The sequence below is a fragment of the Halichoeres trimaculatus genome, unplaced genomic scaffold (assembly GCF_033239565.1).
Source record: "Halichoeres trimaculatus isolate MK-OKI-2021-1 unplaced genomic scaffold, fHalTri1.1 fHalTri1_scaffold_19, whole genome shotgun sequence".
In the NCBI taxonomy this organism is placed as follows: domain Eukaryota; kingdom Metazoa; phylum Chordata; class Actinopteri; order Labriformes; family Labridae; genus Halichoeres; species Halichoeres trimaculatus.
Window position 1 is genome coordinate 20,850,508 of NW_027437197.1, and position 18,096 is coordinate 20,868,603.

The 18,096-nt window shown below is 41.3% G+C and overlaps 2 protein-coding genes across 9 annotated transcripts in view; both read right to left on the bottom strand.

Annotated features, from left to right (window-relative positions):
- fmnl2a (formin-like 2a) overlaps nt 1-10,979 on the bottom strand; it is a 70,891-nt gene extending 59,912 nt beyond the window's left edge. For 3 of the 8 annotated variants that reach the window (XM_074695207.1, XM_074695210.1, XM_074695208.1), the window contains exon 1: nt 10,262-10,978. In XM_074695207.1, the coding sequence (XP_074551308.1) occupies nt 10,262-10,375 (114 nt within the window). In that variant the 5' untranslated portion in view covers nt 10,376-10,978. Of the gene's footprint in view, nt 1-10,261 lie in introns of all 8 variants that reach the window. The other 5 variants (XM_074695209.1, XM_074695202.1, XM_074695203.1 and 2 more) reach the window with 3 other exon arrangements.
- A 4,183-nt stretch (nt 10,980-15,162) lies between these two features.
- Nucleotides 15,163-17,850, bottom strand: sumo3b (small ubiquitin like modifier 3b). The gene is made up of 4 exons (XM_074695587.1): nt 17,694-17,850; nt 16,761-16,889; nt 16,570-16,641; nt 15,163-16,044 (listed from the first exon to the last, which is right to left on the bottom strand). Exons 1-4 carry the CDS (start codon nt 17,712-17,714, stop codon nt 15,979-15,981), a joined length of 288 nt encoding a protein of 95 aa, XP_074551688.1. The 5' UTR covers nt 17,715-17,850; the 3' UTR covers nt 15,163-15,978.
- Nucleotides 17,851-18,096: the final 246 nt, after the last annotated feature.

Sequence of the window (18,096 nt, forward strand, 5' to 3'; positions counted from 1 at the left end):
TTTTCAGTTAAACTTAAGCATCCGTCTGTAAGGTACATGTATTTGACTACTTTAGGCACATTAACCATTTACCAAAGTAAACCATTTTATTCATTTTGGGTTTAACTGCTGTACAGTTGCACTTCTCACATGTTCCCCATGAACAGAGGTTATGTTTACTGACTGTCAGTTAAGAAAATGGCCAAATTTGCCCTGTTTGTGGGTATTGTTGTGATTTTCTCAGGAAGAGCATCACCCAGTTTTTATAGTATTATTTATCTTTAGGATTTTTTTTTGTTTGAAAGCAATTTTCATAAATAGATATACAGTTTCAAGTATATATTGTTTCCTATTTTGCACAGGAAATGAATATTTCAAGTAGGAATGCATACACCGATACCAATTGGTGGTACCGGCTATCGGTGTATCGGTGCCCCTCAAAGCTGGATCAGTATGGGTGGGAAAAGATCCATATTGTCAAACCAGACAAATAGCTCTTTGCCTTTTTTTAGCAAGGCACTCTTCTCTACTGGATTTGAAATGTTACCCTTGATGCACTCTCTTTACTTTTTGCTGTATTAGCAGTCAAAAAGTTGACATTTGAAAAGAACTTGTGTACATTCTAAAGAATTGTTTTGCTGGTAATCATTAAAATATTTCATTGTTTCAAGAAATATTAACTTCACTAATTCCATATACTCATTTTTTGCCTTTTACCCAAAACATTATCAGTCTTATCCCACAGTAGGGCAAGCATGTTATTATTTAACACTAGTATTGATCGATATCGGTCGATACCAAAGCCCAGGTATTGGTATCGGAACTAGGGGTGCACCGATCTCAATTTTCTGGCCAATCATCGATCTTTAAAAAGCCTGAGCTGCCGATACCAATTTGTATTTTTTATTTTCTATAACTGACAGCATATACCTTTAATGTTCCAATCTTATTTTATTGAAAATCATTGAACAATACCTGTGAAACAATACAATCTTGTTTTAACTTAAACAACTAATAAAGTGTCCTGAGTTTTATGTCTCAGAGCAAAAAGCAACAATGGCTGGCTGTTAGACCTTCCCAGAGGTATATAAGATCAGTTTCATATGTAAGGATGGGCCGATCACTGATCCCCCAAAATTAAGGAAATCGGCACTGATCGATCGATGTATGTTTAATCAGAACCACAAAGTTGGATTGGTGCATCCCTAACTTCAAAACAAATGTGATAAGAGTATGCACCATAGTATAATATGCCCCTGCCGATACAGAAGACAGTTGATCTCTGCAATTATGTGCACAGAAAAAATATTAGTATCAATATCTGCTAAATGAGGCATTAAATATCGGCACAAAAAATCTAATATCGTGTCCTATCCTAGTATGAAGCCACAGCGGCCGACAGGAGGGAGAAAGCAGTAGGTCGGCCCTGAGGCCCACCATGTGCCATTCCATCCGAGTTGTCCTCCCCTCATTAGCGCCACGTGGATCCGTAATCCTCGGCGGTCTTTGAGGGCACAGGTGTCCCCTGTCTGTCCTCAGATTAGCTTTGTAATCCCCAGGACCCCCTGCTCTGGCTCAGCAGCCTCCTCCATCGAGACAGAGGAGTTTATGTTTGCGAAGCTGCTCACTGGAATGTCTCCGACCAAATGGTGAGTTCAAATGTTTGCGCCTGGCCTCTCATTTTCTCCTTCTTTTTTTTTTTACAAGCACATTCCAATGAAATTCCACTCATTTACCTCAGTGTGACGCCTGTATCATCTTACTGTACACCAAACACGCACAGCAAAGCTGGTTTGATTCATCTTTTTGTTAAAAACCCACAGCATGGACTTGGCTGTACTGAGGCCAAACACACAGAGCTTCGCGGGGCTGGTGCGTTGCTTACATTGTGGGTAACATCATGCTGACGGGATACAGAATAGCTTTTAAGCTTCTCCAAATACCGGAAACATTATGGAGTCTCTTTGGAGCAGCAGGAAGTTGTCCAAATAAAACAGTTGATGCACGAACACGGAGGAGTTCCAGCCAGGCCAGATGTTGCGAGGTTGCGAAAGTGTCCGCACTGAGGTGGAGCCCGTGTTCTTGTTCAAGGGAACAAATAATATGAATCAGGGAAGTTGTTTATCTGCAAGATAAACAGTGGCTACAGGAGTGTATGGAGCGCCCTTTAAATGGAATCATAGGTTTACTCAAAATGTGCTCAGTTTAAAGAGAACATCCTAAGAAAAAAGTTTGGGTACTTTTACATCCTGAAACTTTTTGGAGTACGTGGGATAAATGAGATTGCAAAAAAAAAGAGAGGCTGACTAATTTAATGAGGCTGCTAAGTATAATCCTGTAGAGCTTTTAATCTGTCGTCTATTAACTACTTCCTCTGAAACCCACTCATCAACAAAGACGTGATGCAGGAGTGTGATGTGAGGAAAATAAAACAAAACGATAGAACAACGACCAAGATAATCACTTCTTTAACAACCCGTGATACATCAATATTTGTCTGGATCATTTTTTGTTCACTAAGTCTGCATGTTGTCTTCTTTTAGGGGAACTTTTTATATTCAGCTGAATTTGATTTGTGTAACAAATAAATCTGATTTATTCATCCCTCATAGCGCAGGAATTGTCTCTCTGATGCAATATGTCTACACCTCCTCCAGCACTGAGGCCACAATCAAGACACCACTTTGTCTTTCAACAAAAAGAGCAGAATAATCCACTCTCTGATTTCATTTAATGAGATGATTGATGCACTTTGAACTGCAGGTGGTCAGCTGGGGTAACGTGATTCTGTTTTGTCCAGAGAGGAAACTGAAGAAAAGGATCTATGAATCTTTGAACCCCGGTTTGAAAAGGGAGAACTTTCACCACTTTTACTAGAAATACACAGGGATCCACTCAGCTGTGGGTTTATGTGGGGGGTCCGGAGCGTGAGGCACATCTTCTGTCCAATAAAGCCTGAAACAACAGACTGCAGCATTGTCCAGGCTGTGATGGGGCCTATATCAAAGTCTGGCAAAGCGCGGCTGAAGGACATTCATATGCAACAGGACCTCCCATTCGGCTCTGCAGATGTTAATTCTGGCAAGTCGTTACAAGACTAAACTCTGGCTTCAGAGGCAGCATGTGTCGCAAGAAAGCACCAAAATACAGCTTAAAAAAAGGGAACGAAGCAACAGTAACAGTAAAGTAAACCACTCTTCCTTTTTAGTCTCAGCACTATTATAAGTACCAGTTACAGTCAAAGATGTGGTGTTATTACTTTTTCTGCACACTCTGACATTTAGGAGGAAGCAGACAGAGTGCATATTGTGCAAGTTTATAAAAAGTCAAGAGATGGATGACGTACCAACGGCTCCAAAATGTCAGCTGATAGAGCATGATCCCATCTTGATGTGGATATCAGAGATTATTTATTTATTCAATTCTGCAAAATGAGGCTTAATGAGCCAAAAAATGAGATCATTACAATGACTTTTCCAACTAAGCCTTCAATAACTGTTTTAGGGCTGCAGCTATCGAATATTTTATTAATCGAGTATTCTACTGAAAATCCCATTGATTAATCGAGTAATCGGATAAAATACATTTTTGTTTCGGTAGCACAGTTATTTTTCGAATGAAAATTTTTCTCTGTAAGAAATAGAATTTTCTGATACAGCATGTCAATAAGAGCACTTGCTTTGGTAGCTCCAAAATCTGTAAACACACTTTGACACATTTTTTGTGCCTTGTACATCTCATCAAATGTTGTGGACCCAAATGGCACCCGTTTCATAGAATGACCCATTAGTCTCCAAACTCCAGAAAAGAAGCTAGATTTGTTGCTAGTTGCCATTTTGTATAAGAGGTAGCTTGAGGGGTCTGAAAACTCTCTTAATATGTCCTCAGCTCTATTTGAAATACCACTCTTTGATTTTTTTTTTAAATTAAACGATTCCTCGAGGCGGAGAAAATTACTCGAGTAATTTTTGTAATCGAGTACCTCGAATCATTCGAGGAATAGTTTCAGCTCTAATCTGTTTACAAACTCACAAAGTCTAAAGGCCTCAAAGAGAATGACAATAATATCAATGCCACCAGATAAATCTGACCCTGAAGCCACAACAGAGTGTTCATTTGTCACCCTGACACCAACATTTGAAGGCTCCTCTGGACTTACGTCTGAAAAAGCTCAACAGAGGGAACACTGAGTCATTCTTTGCACTTCATAACATAAAACATCCACCCTTGTGCCGCACTCTGACTGGGCTATTTGACTTAATAGAGCAGCTGCCACCCTGGAGCCCGGACAGATCCTGACCATAATGACTCTCCAGGTCTTTTGTGTGGCCCTCGAACCAGGCCTGATGGAGGACATTGGCAACTAGCTGTGACCAGAAAGAAAGGACCAGGTTGGCCTTTTCCAGGCTGCATCATTTTACACCTGCTGCTTACGCAGGAAGACCTACAGCAACGATAGCCGGGGCCAGGCACAAGGCTGCTTTCTAAACTAAAGACTCAATCCAGCGTGACGTCAAGAACAGTCAGGGAACGCTGAGAGAAAAGCTTTACTGCAGCTCAGACAGGAAATAACTGAGCCAGACTATTGCAACCAGCATCTCAGAAAAAGGTCTGCGACTGATTTTTTAATGTATTATCAGACTGAAAACCCCGTGAGTGGTTTTAGAGACATTTTTAAGTCGATATCGCCTTGCCTGGTCAGAGCTGTGCACTCTGCCACCCACGCAGCAGTGCAGAAAACCCAAACAGCCCCCAGACGAGCGGATGTCAAAACTGAACTGAAAGCAACAATACTGATTGAAGCCCCAGTGGTTAAAGCTCAGCGGTGCCTGCACAAAGCCAGCAGACCTGTTCCCACACAATCAGCTGACCCTCTGCCAGTCAGGCAAGATGCCTTCAGGCTCCGCTTCGGGGTTCTGAGTGGCACATTATCGCTCAGCGTCGCAGCACCTCACATCCTCCTCTGAGAGGCTGTGAAGGCCCGAGCTCGCTGGCTGCAGGATCTCATTGCTCCCCGGGCATTTCATGCTCGGCTCTGTTACGGCTAATTGGCGGGTGAGCGTCCTGGGGCTGCGACTCAGCAGAAACTCACATGCCCATACACAAACCAGCTCACACACACACATATTTGGGCATGTGTGGTGGCCTCTTGCACACTGCCGGGTCTGGGTCCAGTGCCAGGCTCCGTCTTGGGCTCTCAACAGAATAAAGAGTAGCACTGTTCTGCGGGCCTGCTGCACGGGATTCAGCCACTGTTCACCCTCTGCCGCTCAGACAATGCCTATTGTGCTTCTTTTTAATGAAGAAGAGTCAACACGGAAAAACTTAGAGGGCTAGCTTAGTCACTTCCTGGGTCCTGCACAGCAGCGGGAGACGCAGGGACCACTGTGTTCATGTAAGGGGTAGAAAATCAGGAAAAAGCTACCACACAGCCAATCAATCTTTAATAAATCTTTTTTTTAATAATCTCTACCTGTTTCTTGATTTTTTTGGCTAAATTAAAGAGTGATATTTCTAGGAGTAGGTTCAAGGAGAAAGCCCATCTGGGCCTGTCAATGTGACAAATTAACCTTGGCCTGAACATGAAGGCAACTCATGTGATAAATCTGGGTGGTGGATTTCATGAGCAGGACCCTGGCACAAATAACAGCAGCTCGGGATGCTTCAGCAGCAGCCTTTAAAACAAAGCAGCTTAGATGTAATCTGGGCAGACTATTGAGAAGAGCAGCTACCACAACAGCTAAGCCTGTAGTCTCCCATATGGCATTTAAAGGAGAAGGAGCCGTAAACTTCTCTGCCATGATACTCAGAAAACACAGCAGCTAAGTGGATGCTATCTTGGATGTGGCTGCGATGCAGTTTGAAGTCATCGCTGTGGTTAGCTGAGGCGAGGGAGCAGACACGAGGCCTGGGCTGAATTCCTCTCTCACAGAGTCATTTTCCTGTGGTCCTCATACTGTACATGTGACTCAGAGATGCAGTTGCAGTCATTTTCACATGCTTTCAGCTAGTATGCACTTAGACGGAGACGCTAAATGGACACTTTGAAGCGTTGGCCAATCCTCTAATGCTGTCAGAGTTGGATTGATTATGCGCTAAGAGCAGATTAAACTGTTGTAACATGATGCTGATATGGCCACAAAGTACAGGGATATCCACAAAGAGTGCTGTAGAAACACAGAGTGTTACAGGCTAGCCTTCTTTGCACCCCATCGTCTTTTGTCTCCTCAATTCTATGGCAACCACAGGAGAGGTGAAGGCGTGCAAATAGTCTTTCCACTGTAACTTCAAAGCTGATTTCCCTGGACGCTGTAAGCAAACACCTTAGCCCTCAAAACGCTACAAACAGAAACTTTAAGCAACTCAAGCCCAAGAACAAGCTTCAAACACAGCAAAGCATTTAGGGACATTTCAGTTTTCAATCTGGACGGGTAATCTACCCCACTTTGGAGCATTAAACAATGAATATTTGGCTTTAGCTCTGCTTCACTTTATAGCCAAGGTCACATGTGAATTAGCCTCTCTTATCACAGCAGAGGCCTTGCATTACAATTAGCCTCAGTCTATTTCCAAGATCAGGCCCAGGCTCCAGGGATTCACGAGACACAGACTTCAATGGGAGCTTTTCATTAAGGAAAACATGTCGACTCAGCCAGCAGCAAACCAACACTAGGAAAGCGGCACTACAATAGCACATAGCCTGGTCACAGTGGAGGAGTGGTGAAACTAATAAGACTGAACTTAAGTACTGGGAATAATGCTGGGATACAACATGTAAACTTAAAAAAAAATACAAGCTAATACACAAACACGCAAATAAGTAACTTTTTCAACGCTGGAGGTTGTGTATGAGTAGTTGTGTTTAAAGTCATAAAGTTTAATACAAAGGTAGAGTCTGCAGGATTTTCCCTAGGAATAAACCTGCTCAATTGTCACTTCTGGTACTCTCTACGTGTGTTAGTGTCTGTGTCTGCCTGTATGTTGATGTTTTAGTTGTTTCAGGGCGTTTCTGGGTGGAGAGTAAGCGTGGTTACCTCATCCAACCACAGTGCGCCTAGTGCAAATGTGACTCTGCGTGTTGGTAATAGTGAGTGGAAGAAGCTACGATAGTGGACGTAGCACGGAGGAAGAAAAACACAACCAAAGTGAAACAAAACGTCAAACAGATGAAGCTTTTTACTAAACAAGGGTGAAGCTTGGCTTGACTTTCGCTTTCAGGAACTTGGAGTGCAGCACGGGACGAACAGCGAAGCGAGTTAGCTTTCAGCTAACCGGGTATGTACCAAATACCCGTGATTAGCTCGTGCTAACTAGCGATTGGTGCCTTTCACATTTGAAACGATATGATACCAATGCCAGATACCTGGCAATTGGTCCCGGTACTCAACAGTACCAACTTTTGGTACTCTTTTGTGTTTAAGTGGTAAAAATATTGATTCCTTTAATAATAAAACTTTTTTTTTTAATTAAACATATTTGTTCTTCAATATATAACCTTGCAATGCTGTGTTCATGTCCAGCATGGACATTCTCCTACTCTTCCACTCCCTCACAGTTGCAAAGATACGTTTCGGTACCTTAGCATGGTACCTTTGATTTTACGTGAATCAGAACCTGGTACTTTTGACAGAATTCGGTTGGTACCTATAAAAATACCTAATTTGGTACCCATCCTTAGTGCTAACATGCAAAGTCAGGTGCACGGCTCTCGAGTCTCTCCCATGAAACATGATGCTACAGGTGGTTGCTAGATTAGTGAGTGTGTTCACCTAGTCACGGTCGGAGGTGGTGGGTGTGCGCTGCCACTGGCACTGATCCAAGGGGGAGGAGCCCAGTTTAGTAAAAATTCCTGCAGACCCTACCTCCAATCAAATTTATAAAGTTTGCCTGGTTTAAATAACTAAAATAATGTTTATTACAGTGTACATGGCTCCTTTACTACAGGAAGAAACAACTTGATGCCCCAAAAATTCTTGTACATTGTGGCCTAAGCCTAAAACTGAATGAAAACACCAGGAAACACTGTGATAGGTATCATCTGGAGGATACATGAAAAGAGTTTCCAACACTGAAAAAGAAACATTAGGCATAGTATCAAACATATACGTCCACTGTATCTACACTGTATTCAAAAATTCTTGGTACTTTTCTCACTGTAGCCATTTTTCTAACATCTGCTCCTTCCATACGTGTGTTCTGCTCTGATGATGCAGGTCAGGAGGCAAAATATGAAAGGCGGCTGTTTTGCATCCCACAGCATGAAGCCAAAATTCAAATACTGCCTGTCCTTGATGATAAATTCAAGGGCTCAGCGAAGTGAGTGCTTGAATGTGGTCGCACACAGCACAAGCCTTTAATCCAAACGGCTCCCTGCAGTGATCCTGGACTGGCCTGTTGATCAAACTTATTAGGAGTGGCAGGTAAACAGTCCTGCTGCTTTTCCAGAAAGCCCCAGATGAATCAAAAGCAGAAATTAGTCTATTAATAGCTGCAGTTGATGATTAAAAATGGTACAAACAAACTAATGTTATAATTTAAACACTTAATGTGTTGTTTGAGAGAATAACGCTGACAATGATTGGGTGAAATGAACAGCTGATCAGCAGACAAGCACACTTCAATCTCAATTCATCAGCACTGAATAGCACTCACATCGTGTTGTGATACAAAGCAGGCTGGGAGGCAGGGACGAGGTATCATACTAATCATCAGCTATTCAAACTCAAGTGAGGTCATCAGAGTCACACAGTGCCACTCGCTCCGGCAATCAATGGAGCCAACTACCATCAGGCACAACTGGGCCACATTAGAGTTTAAATGGTGGTAAGTAACTGTAAATGCACTGATTATAGTGCTAAATTCCCCTAATGCTGGAGGGCTTCCATCCCTGCAAGAGCTGAGGCATCATGCTGGCAGCCGAGGAGGGAGGGAGGGAGGAGGGGAGTGGGGGAGATCCTGACATGCGAGAGGATCAGCTTTTCTTACTGCCATCCCACGAAATCCTGAAGTTAAACAGGTAGATTTGTGTTATTTCACTAGACAGCACAAGGATTAGTTTAGTAAAACACCCGTGTTGTTCTGACTTCCTCCTCCCTGAGTCCGCTGAGTGTTTGTGAACACAGATGTAGAAAGGGGACGTCTCCTAAGTTGTAGAAAGTAGGTGCTCTAAAGGAGACGCGATTAAGAAAAAGACCTCAATCCCTCCGCTGTGACGTCAAGCCTCTCAAACTCCAAAGTGTGTGCAGCAATCGCACCACAACACAACTGATTGATTGACTGATCTGATGCCAAACTAAATGGGATTGACTCTACAGGCCAAACAAAAGAGCTCTGAAACCATAAGCTCTGTAAATAAATAGACAGTCGAAGAATTTCTGACTTGTTTTCTTCTTTAACAGACACTTTAACGATCACTCAGTTGTAAGAACTTGCTTCCAAGCTCCAGTCAAATTCCTTCTGCAGAGCGGTTAATGTTTATGAGAGCAGTAGGCCAGGCGACAATCACGTTTGACCCACATTTTGTCTGTTCTCAAATTTCACCAAGGCTCCTCTGTTGTTCTCTCCGGCTGATTTTCATCAGCCAGGGGGCAGTTTTTACACTGAAAACTCTCTGTATCAGCATAGACTTAGATTTGCTTCAGTGGATCAGAACAGACGAAAACATGGAGATCATCCTTACCTCCTTGCCTACTTTCTTAAAAAACAATTTTAACAACTTGTCCGTACTTTAAAACACTGAAAGATCTCCAGGGATGCTCAGCATTCTCTCCCAGGTATCACAATTTGTTGACAGACCCTGTTGACACAAGTTATGATGTGACAGATGTTTCCAAGGAGCTGGCATGCTGAGCATTTAGTTTCAGTAGTACAGAGCCAGCGGCTGAACTCATAAAGTTGAGAAAAAGAGAGCCATAAAAGCAGAAATCTGACTACAGGTGATTCATGTGACTTTATTGAATCTTACAGAAGCCCTGCTGTGGATCTGGAGCTCAATTTTGATGATGGGTGTATTTTGAAGTTGTTAGGACAAAAACTTTTAGAGCAGACAATCTGTTCAGTAACTTTGATAAGTGTTGAAAAGAACTTAGACTCTAACAGTGCAACAGTTGTTTATCTCAGTTTTTGAGGCAGAATTTCCCTTTTTCTGCCTCAGCAACAAAGAGCAGGCAGGCGTGCTGGGCAAACAGGGGTCCAGCCTACACACAGCTGTCCCGTCCCAGGACACTGAAGCATGGAGGGGGAAACAAAGAAGACACACACAGATGTAAATATTCATTCTTACCAGAACTGTTGCAAATCTCTCCTCCAGTTCCCCTGGCTCGGGCATTGGGAGTTTCAGAGGCATGTTGTGTCCCCTGAAATCAGGGTGCTGGTCCATGCTCCCTGCGTTCCCCATGTTTCCCCCCTTTGACCAACAACTACAACTTTTCTTCTTCTTCCTCTCCCCCTCTCTTCTTTTCCCACTTAGGAAATAGGCGCTAAAAGGCAATAAATCCCGCGTCCTTTGGCTTTAGGTTCCCTCCTTTAAAGGTTTCTTCTTCTGGTCACTTCTTCACCATAGAGCACATGTGAGGGAGGAAGGTTAATGCGACGGGTCCGAGCAGAGCAGCAGCAGCAGCAGGAGGAGGAGTGGAGCCCCGTCTGAGGCATTTTCCACGGCAGAAAAAAAAAAGACGAGAACTTGAAACTTGACTGTATCCACGCACGGACCTTTCCCCTTGCTGTTATCCGTATCTTGCACAATTTCGGCTCCACTCCCAGTCGGTAGTAATGACGACGAGCATGATTCACACGCACTGCAATCCCCTCCGTCTGCCGTGAGTGAGCGGAGTGAGCTGGCTTCTCTAATCCCTCCGCTGCCGCTGACCAGCTAGTTAAGGAGGAAGAGAAGGAGGGGGTTCATGCACACACACACATACACACACACTCACACACACACCGCGGCTGCACACACTCTCATCCCTGCCTACAATGAGTCCTTTGAGGGGGAAACCTCCCACTCCTCTCCTGCTTCTTGTCGGGGCGTAGCTCCCAAAGCCGAAGCCAAGGAGATGATATTTTGTGTGTTGCATTGTGGTACTTTGAGTTCACTGAGAGGGGCAACAAACTTAGGTACTAAGGCAACCCCCACCCCCCACTCCCATTTGGCTACTTAGACACGATTAAAGTGGCTCAATAAAGGGAATACATTCTGCTTTGGCTCAAACTTTTTCATTCAAAGAATAAAATGTTTTTAATATAGTTTTTTTTTCGTCTTAAAAAGTTTTGATTTAATTATCATACAAGTGGCACTAAATGTTTAGTTAATGTCTAATTCTATTAAGTCATGATGACTTGTGTTTGAGATGTCAAAATGTGTCCTGTGACTAACTCACTTTGCCCTTCTTACCATTTTTTAGCCAGCAGCAAGAAACACACCCACATGAGCAGTTAGTACAAGTGACTCACCATCAAATTCTACTGACACAATAAACTAACATGTAAATGTGTAAAACAGCAGCTCCAGACAGATGCATTACCACTTTAATGAATGGGCAGATATGATGTGACCGGCACACCTGGATGTAACAAGCTCTGAAAACTACAATTAGCTACACCAGTGTTCGACACTTGAAAATATGCTATAGAGTACATCCATGAACTACTGCAGCAAAAAAACTACACTTTTCCTCTGAATGTATGGAGTGATAAGAGCATACTTGCAACTAAAATGTCATTAGCAACTTCTACAAAAAGGTCTCTTTTTTTTCCTCTCCTCACATTTTCTCAGTATTTGATCAATTTATTACTTTTTTTCCCAGTTGTATCGAGTTGACCAGTCACATCACCAAATACAGTTTGATCTTTTTGCTATTTTCCCTCTTGTTTCAAACACTTTTTGCAACAAGTGCTTCCTTTGTAGAACGTATTCTGTGTCCTATTTCTGGCTGTAACCTTTATTTTTACCCAATGACCTTAGGACAAAATTTTTTTGCAAGAACTGACTGTTCACTTGGTCCAAACTAAATCTAAAACTCTTATCTAACACCTGTTTTAAAACCATTTCTGAGCAAGAGCAACAGAGTTTCATATTGATCTGAAAAAAGAAGAGGATCAGATTTTAAACAAAAAAACAATGAAGGCAAATTGTATTTATTTGTTTCTGTTTTAAGTTCCTGGTATTTTGCACGCTGACTCACCATTACAATGTCATTTTTTCCTTCACATAAATATAAAAGCTGCAGTAAACATGTCGCTTGTGTTTTTCCTGTATGACTTGACAAGCCATATTGTCTGTTTTAAGAAATGCCCAAAGTGATTCGAAGCCACTGCACAACCCATGGAGTTTTTTGGTTAACCCATTGACTGAATAAAAAGTGAGGTTCTTTTTTTCTGTTACCACCTTTTTATGAGGACACAGTCACTCATGTGGACATGGATTTAGCTGAAATCTGATCTGCTGACAGGGTGGAGGCCACATTACGCACAACAGGGTGACATCAGCATGCAACCCTCTGGAGACGATCCAGAGGTTCTCCAGATGCACAGTGCTCTCATTCAGGATGCTGGACCCATTCAGCACCAGGAGGAGGAGGAGGAGGAGGAGGGTGTCACATCGGAGGCTGCTGTCTGCGCACACTGAGGACGTGAAGCACAGCTGACTGACCTCATGTGATCATTGTGTGAATGAAGTTAAGTTGATCTGTTCTTTCTGGAGGCCTTGTTGTGGAGTGTATGTGTACTGTGTGATGCATGTTTAATGCACTTTAAATGTTATTTACTGAGAGGATGCTGCTTACTCTGGTGTCTGGTCAGAAATGAGGAAAATGCAGTGAGAGGAGGAACTAAAACCAGAATTTAGTGAGAGAAATAAGGACACAGGGCACTGTGATCATTAAGAAAACTGACAAAACAAAGATTCAGATCATGAGTTATGTTTGTAGTTAGTGTCAACACATCTCTATATTAAATTTTATATAATATCTTACATTAGGAAGTATTGATGCCACATCTACATTGTTTTTCTCTGTTTGTTTTGTTTGTTTGTTTGTTTGTTTGTTTGTTTTTACCTATTTTACTGTAGAAATTATTGTATTTTTTCCAAGAGATTTTGGGCCATGTAAAAAAAACAAAAAAAAACGAAACAAAAAACACATTGTTCCCACTGTTACACTCATACATATCTTTTATCTTTTATACTTTTTTGGACTCCTAAAGTCAGAATATTTCTCCTCCATACTGTGCATCTGATTATTTCTGATAGAAAATAAAGCTAACATTTTGTCTCTGATTGTTTTAAAGTGTATACACATTAAAGTGACTGCAAAATGCTGTCAACAAATAGTGGTAATTATTAGAATGTTTCCAGAAAATGTTCACACATTCTGTCCTTTGGCTGGAAAAATGAGAAATCCACGTTTGATTTATAGTGACTCTATGGAATACAAATCACATCATTAATTAATGTAATCAAGACTGGTCTATGTGATCAAATTAAACAGTAGTTCCCACCTAAAGGCCTTGTTGGCAGTCCAGTCAAGTGATAAAGGCTGAAAATAATCCAGAAATTATGAGTCAGTGTGTAAATACAGTAGTCACACAAACACTTACGATGTTTTCTTATTTGAGCCGAGCTTATCATACATGTATATTCCACATATGGAAACAACAATACATTTTTCATTCTGTGTAAGTGACAGTGAAGTTGGACTCAATAAAACGCTTGTTATATTGTCACAATAGCAGACAAATGGACCCTCTCCTATGCTGACAGCAGGGCAGTGCAAGGCACATGATGGACAATGAATGAGATTTCTAACAATAACAATAAAACAATGTTTGTTCCTATTAACTGCAGGGAGAAAACAATCAGGGGTATGCTCTGCCTTGCAGGCGTCCCTGACGCAGCTGATGCTGACACACTCCACAACAGCTTGTAATGGGTTGACAGAGCTACTGTAATAGTTACCTGTGTGTGTTTCAGCCAGAAAGAGACTACGGCAGATGTATAAAGACGCAAAGATGATTTAAAAACCACAAGCCCTTTAATTGTTTAAAATATGTTGATATAAGTCCTTATAGATTGTTAAAGGGCATGCTAACAAAGCAATTTCCTTTGACTCTTCAGTCTTTTAGTTCACCAACACAAAACACATAAATCTCTAAAAAGCTGTGTATTGGAAACACAGGATGTATAAATGTGTGGGGGTGGGTGGGGGGTACCTTGCAGCTGCATCTTCAAGATCTGGGGGAATATATGAGAGGCTTCAAATATCTCCACCAGGAAATATGAAATGCAAAGGAGACGCCAAAAATAAAAGCAGCACAATCACACAACTGTGCGAGGAGGCTCTCAGGGAGTTCATTTGGCTGCACAGTTTAGTAACATCTGCGAAATCAAGTTCTCTTAAATAAGAGAGGACTCGTGGAGTTATGTGCTTTGTGAGACTGGAGTTGAGCAACAAATGTGTCTTTGTATTTTAATGTAAGGGCTGGAGACTGAGGAACTGCTTCAATCACAGTGTGAAGAACAACACTGCCCTCTAATGTAGACAGAGTGAATTACTGTCTCCAAATCTGTTTTTTTTTTCTTTACTTGAACATCCTCCAATTTCTTAATTCATTTAATCCAATCCTGCCAAGTTAGATCAATAAAATAGTTTAAGCTGCAAATGGCCACTCTATATAGACTCTTTAATGGCCCGTATACTGTGTGCACCAAATGTGAACACAACATTTTGTTACCCAAATAAATTTTGTATTAACGTTACTACAACAGCAGGTGAAGTAAAATTAAAGAGTCTGAGTTTTATAATAAATGTGTTAAGAACAGTATAGAGATTTTTTTTAAAAAAAGTAGAATTAAAAGGAAGAATATATGAAGTCTTTAAAAAATTGACCAAATGTGAGTTTCAAAATAAAGGTTGGACTTTAAATAAGATAGAGATTTCCTCAACATGTTGAAATGCAAACCAAATAAGTTTGAAAAGGGGATGTTTGGGTAGGTTTCAGACAAACATTAAAAACTGCTGACAGGTTCTTGTTAAATACTAACTTTCACATTGACTATAAATATATTCTAAACCTTAGATGATACACTCAATCTCAAATGAAGTTGAATTTTTATTCTACAGTTGATGAAACAACGGAAAGAAATGAATATACAGATGTGATCTCCAGCTTTGTAACCAAGGAGAGTTACAGTGACCCATTACATATATTCCTTTATTAAATTAACCAAACCCTTTTATAAAAGAACACTACTCTCGTAGCTTTTTGGTCCAGAAAGATAACTGTACTTTATTTACCGTTGAGTCAAATCGGTGTTGAAAATGACAGTACTGAGGTAAACCATCGACATGGACCTTTCCTGGCATAGACACACACTTTTTTCCAGAGCAACTATATGCAAAATAATTGGGCATGGATACATCAAATTATTTTTAATATTTCTTAGAAAAAAAGGAAAAGACTACTAAAAATTTGTTACATGAGAAACATGTCATAACATCCATTTTCATCTATGAAGAGGAACCCCAGTCTGCCATCCAGCAGTTTTGTCCCATAGAAATGTTATCAAGTACATAATTAAAAACAGTCAAGAGTAACCTGAATTTGAATGTTTACAACAATGGAAAACTTAAACAGAAAGAAAAAAAAGTTTTGGCATGTGGTTCAGCTTATGGTTTATGAGACATGCAGGGGGTCATCTCAACATCAAGAGAGAAGAAGGATTCTTTACATTGGGAGCTCTGTCTGATCTGAGACGTGTCCCTGCCTTGGACAATTTCAAACCATGCATTTATGTGACTCAAACACATGTTACAAAAAGAAATTACCCTGCATCTCAAAGTCAGGCCCCGAATGAGGAAACCTTTACCTACTATTGTGTTGTGGACAGCCTGACGTTCAGCAAAGCACAGTGAGGGGGGAGGAAAAAAAGGTAAAAATAGAATTAAACAAATACAACATGAAAACAATAATGTGGATGTTCTTCCATGAGTAGAGTCCACACCCTGTTTAAGAACACACTCCCCCTGTCTGTTGTTGGAATACATCAATAGTGTCCTCGTCCTCCATCTCCAGCTGTAATGACACAAACACACATAAAGTGAGTAAATCATTTAGATCTCTAAATGCATTTTAGGAAAGTAATAACACCTGCTTTTGGTGTTAAAATACTGCACAAGACACCAATACATTGTACAAAATATGATATCAGATCAATAAAACTCAGATGTCTGCAAGCTAAAACTAAACTGAAGCCAGCAGCTGGTCAGTTCAGGAGGGCAATGACCAGGAACAGCTAGTCCTGGCTTTGTGCACTGGAATTCAACTACAAGCAACTATACGGTGCGAGAAATAGTTCTCTACATTTCATGCATGATTAATCCATGTCCAAACAAAATATAACATCTAAGCATAGTTTATTCAAGCAGTTAAAGGAAGTCTCCATTCAGAGTGTTTACTAAGCAATTAAACAGAATGTGAGAATGCAGAATTAATGTAATGGTCAGATTCAGATGTCCTCTCACTAACTATCTCTGGCTTCAAAGTTTCACCTTACCCATACAAATCTATGAATACAATAACTGAGCTTTAAGCACTTACCTGTGCAGGTGTGTCTGTTTCATTGATCGGCTGCCCATCAAACCTAAACCGTATCTGACGAATTGACAGCCCCTTTAATAGAAAGCAAACAGAATTATAATCAAGAAGCAGTAATCAACCAAAAACAAATGTGATCTGTTTGTCCTTTACAATATTTCTGACTTTGCTTCCACACTTTTAGAATGATGTACCTGTCTTTCGCAGTATGCTTTCATTAATTTGCTGAGTGGAGTATGTCTTTTGATTTTGAACTGTACTACTGAGCCATCCTGACCAGCCACCTTCAGGTTAATGTGGTCGTTCTCTGTCTTGACTCCTTCCTGCAACACAGAACACAAAAATCATTGCCATCGTTTGAATCAATATATGAATCACTTCAACACACTAGCTGGTGCCACCCCTTTAATTACACAAACACATAAACAATGGAGAGGAAAACCAAAGGCACAGTGATTTTTGGACACTGATTTAGTTTAAGATATGGAGCATTTAGGAAGACTGGATGCTCCCATCTCCTGCTAAACATCTGTCGTTAGAACAAGCAACCACAGACACCTTCAGGTAATGCTGATCTAAACACCGGTGCATAATATTGCATCAATCAGCAGCTAACTAAACGTTGGGTTAGCTTTGTTTACATGAATAGCTTTGTCCTCAGGCCAGTTTTTCTAACAACAAAATTAGCGCTCTTACACACACATGCTAACACGAGCCACCACTTGCGGGTTTTTTTCCAAGGTTAGCATAGCATGCTAGTCGGTGTTCAAACTGGCGCAGAAAGCCACAATGCCGCAAATGGAAAGGAAAAACCCAAATAATTCATTTCCATCGCAGTATCAAACACCGTGGTAGGTACATGGCTTGGCTTTCCCATCACACAATGACTGATGGTAGACGATAGTAATGTTAGCTGAGCCCTGCTATTACATATCTGTGCGCCTTAAGTCAAAAGATCCGCAAATTGGCCAACCTTTGTTTTCTCCGTCGACCCGCTCAAATGCGCTATCTGTAGCCTGGGAGCACAGCTAGCTTAGCACAAAGTGCTAAACTTGCAACTAGCATCCTGAGCCGTATACGGCGAATATGAACGAGATGTTTCTTCGATAGAAAGCAGCAGTACTGACCTTTGGCTTCTCCTCAGACATTGTGCTGTTTTTCCGGGGATTTATCAGTCACGCTGAAATTAACCGTAAACGGCGAAGCGGGTTATCTGCTCCTCCGGCTCTTTCGTTTGCACCAGGAGGCGCGCGCACTTAAATTTAAACTGTAATTCGACCAAAACGATCACGTGCTCCACATTTCCTCGAGCCCGCGGATACGTGAGCGCGCGATCTAATTTGCGCGTGCTCGAGGGACAGGTAATACAAGAGGGGAGGAAAACGTTTCTTATGGGATAAAACAAATAAATAAATCTTACCTTTGGAAAGCAATTCAAAGATCAAAGAACGTAGAAGAGGATTAACTGAATTTGGACAACAATCTTAAAACTATTTTGCTTAAAGTTACTTCCTTTGTCATGTAAGATGT

Coding starts and splice junctions, on each gene's coding strand:
- sumo3b (XM_074695587.1), bottom strand. CDS start 17,714: ATGTCTGAGGAGAAGCCAAAG. Junction 16,642..16,760: donor AAGCATACTGCGAAAGACAG/GTACATCATTCT, acceptor TTTCTATTAAAG/GGGCTGTCAATTCGTCAGAT. Junction 16,045..16,569: donor AAACAGACACACCTGCACAG/GTAAGTGCTTAA, acceptor GTGTCATTACAG/CTGGAGATGGAGGACGAGGA.